Here is a 375-nt window from a genome sequence, read left to right as displayed (position 1 = left end):
CACGAGCCCACATCGGAGAGATGGACGAAAACTCCCGGCTGCTTATTCAGCGAGCAGACCCAGCAGACTCCCCCCTCATCTCAGCTAAAACTTGGTGAGCCTGCAGCAGCAGCAGCAGCAGCAGCAGCAGCAGCAGCAGCAGCAGCAGCAGCAGCAGCAGCAGTTGGAGTAGCAGTAGCAGTTGGAGTAGCAGTAGCAGGAGCAATAGCAGCAGCAGCAGCAGTAGCAGCAGCAGCAGCAGCAGCAGTAGCAGCAGCAGCAGCAGCAGCAGCAGCAGCAGTTGGAGCAGCAGTAGCAGCAGCAGCAGCAGCAGCAGTTGGAGTAGCAGTAGCAGCAGCAGCAGCAGCGGTAGCAAGAGCTGCAGCAGTTGGAACA

The 375-nt window shown here is 59.2% G+C and overlaps 1 protein-coding gene across 1 annotated transcript in view; it reads left to right on the top strand.

The window, feature by feature from the left end:
* EMH_0026420 (uncharacterized protein) overlaps positions 1-375 on the top strand; it is a gene marked incomplete at both ends in the record, with an annotated part of 1947 nt that overhangs the window by 1323 nt on the left and 249 nt on the right. Inside the window, one exon of the mRNA XM_013502609.1 lies at positions 3-375. Within this exon, the coding sequence (XP_013358063.1) occupies positions 3-375 (373 nt within the window). The remainder of the gene's footprint in view (positions 1-2) is intronic.

This window comes from Eimeria mitis, genomic scaffold (genome assembly GCF_000499745.2).
Source record: "Eimeria mitis Houghton genomic scaffold, Emh_scaff971, whole genome shotgun sequence".
Classification (NCBI taxonomy): Eukaryota; Apicomplexa; class Conoidasida; order Eucoccidiorida; family Eimeriidae; genus Eimeria; species Eimeria mitis.
The sequence above is the reverse complement of the archived record's forward strand: the minus strand, read 5'-3'. Positions and strand labels throughout refer to the sequence as shown.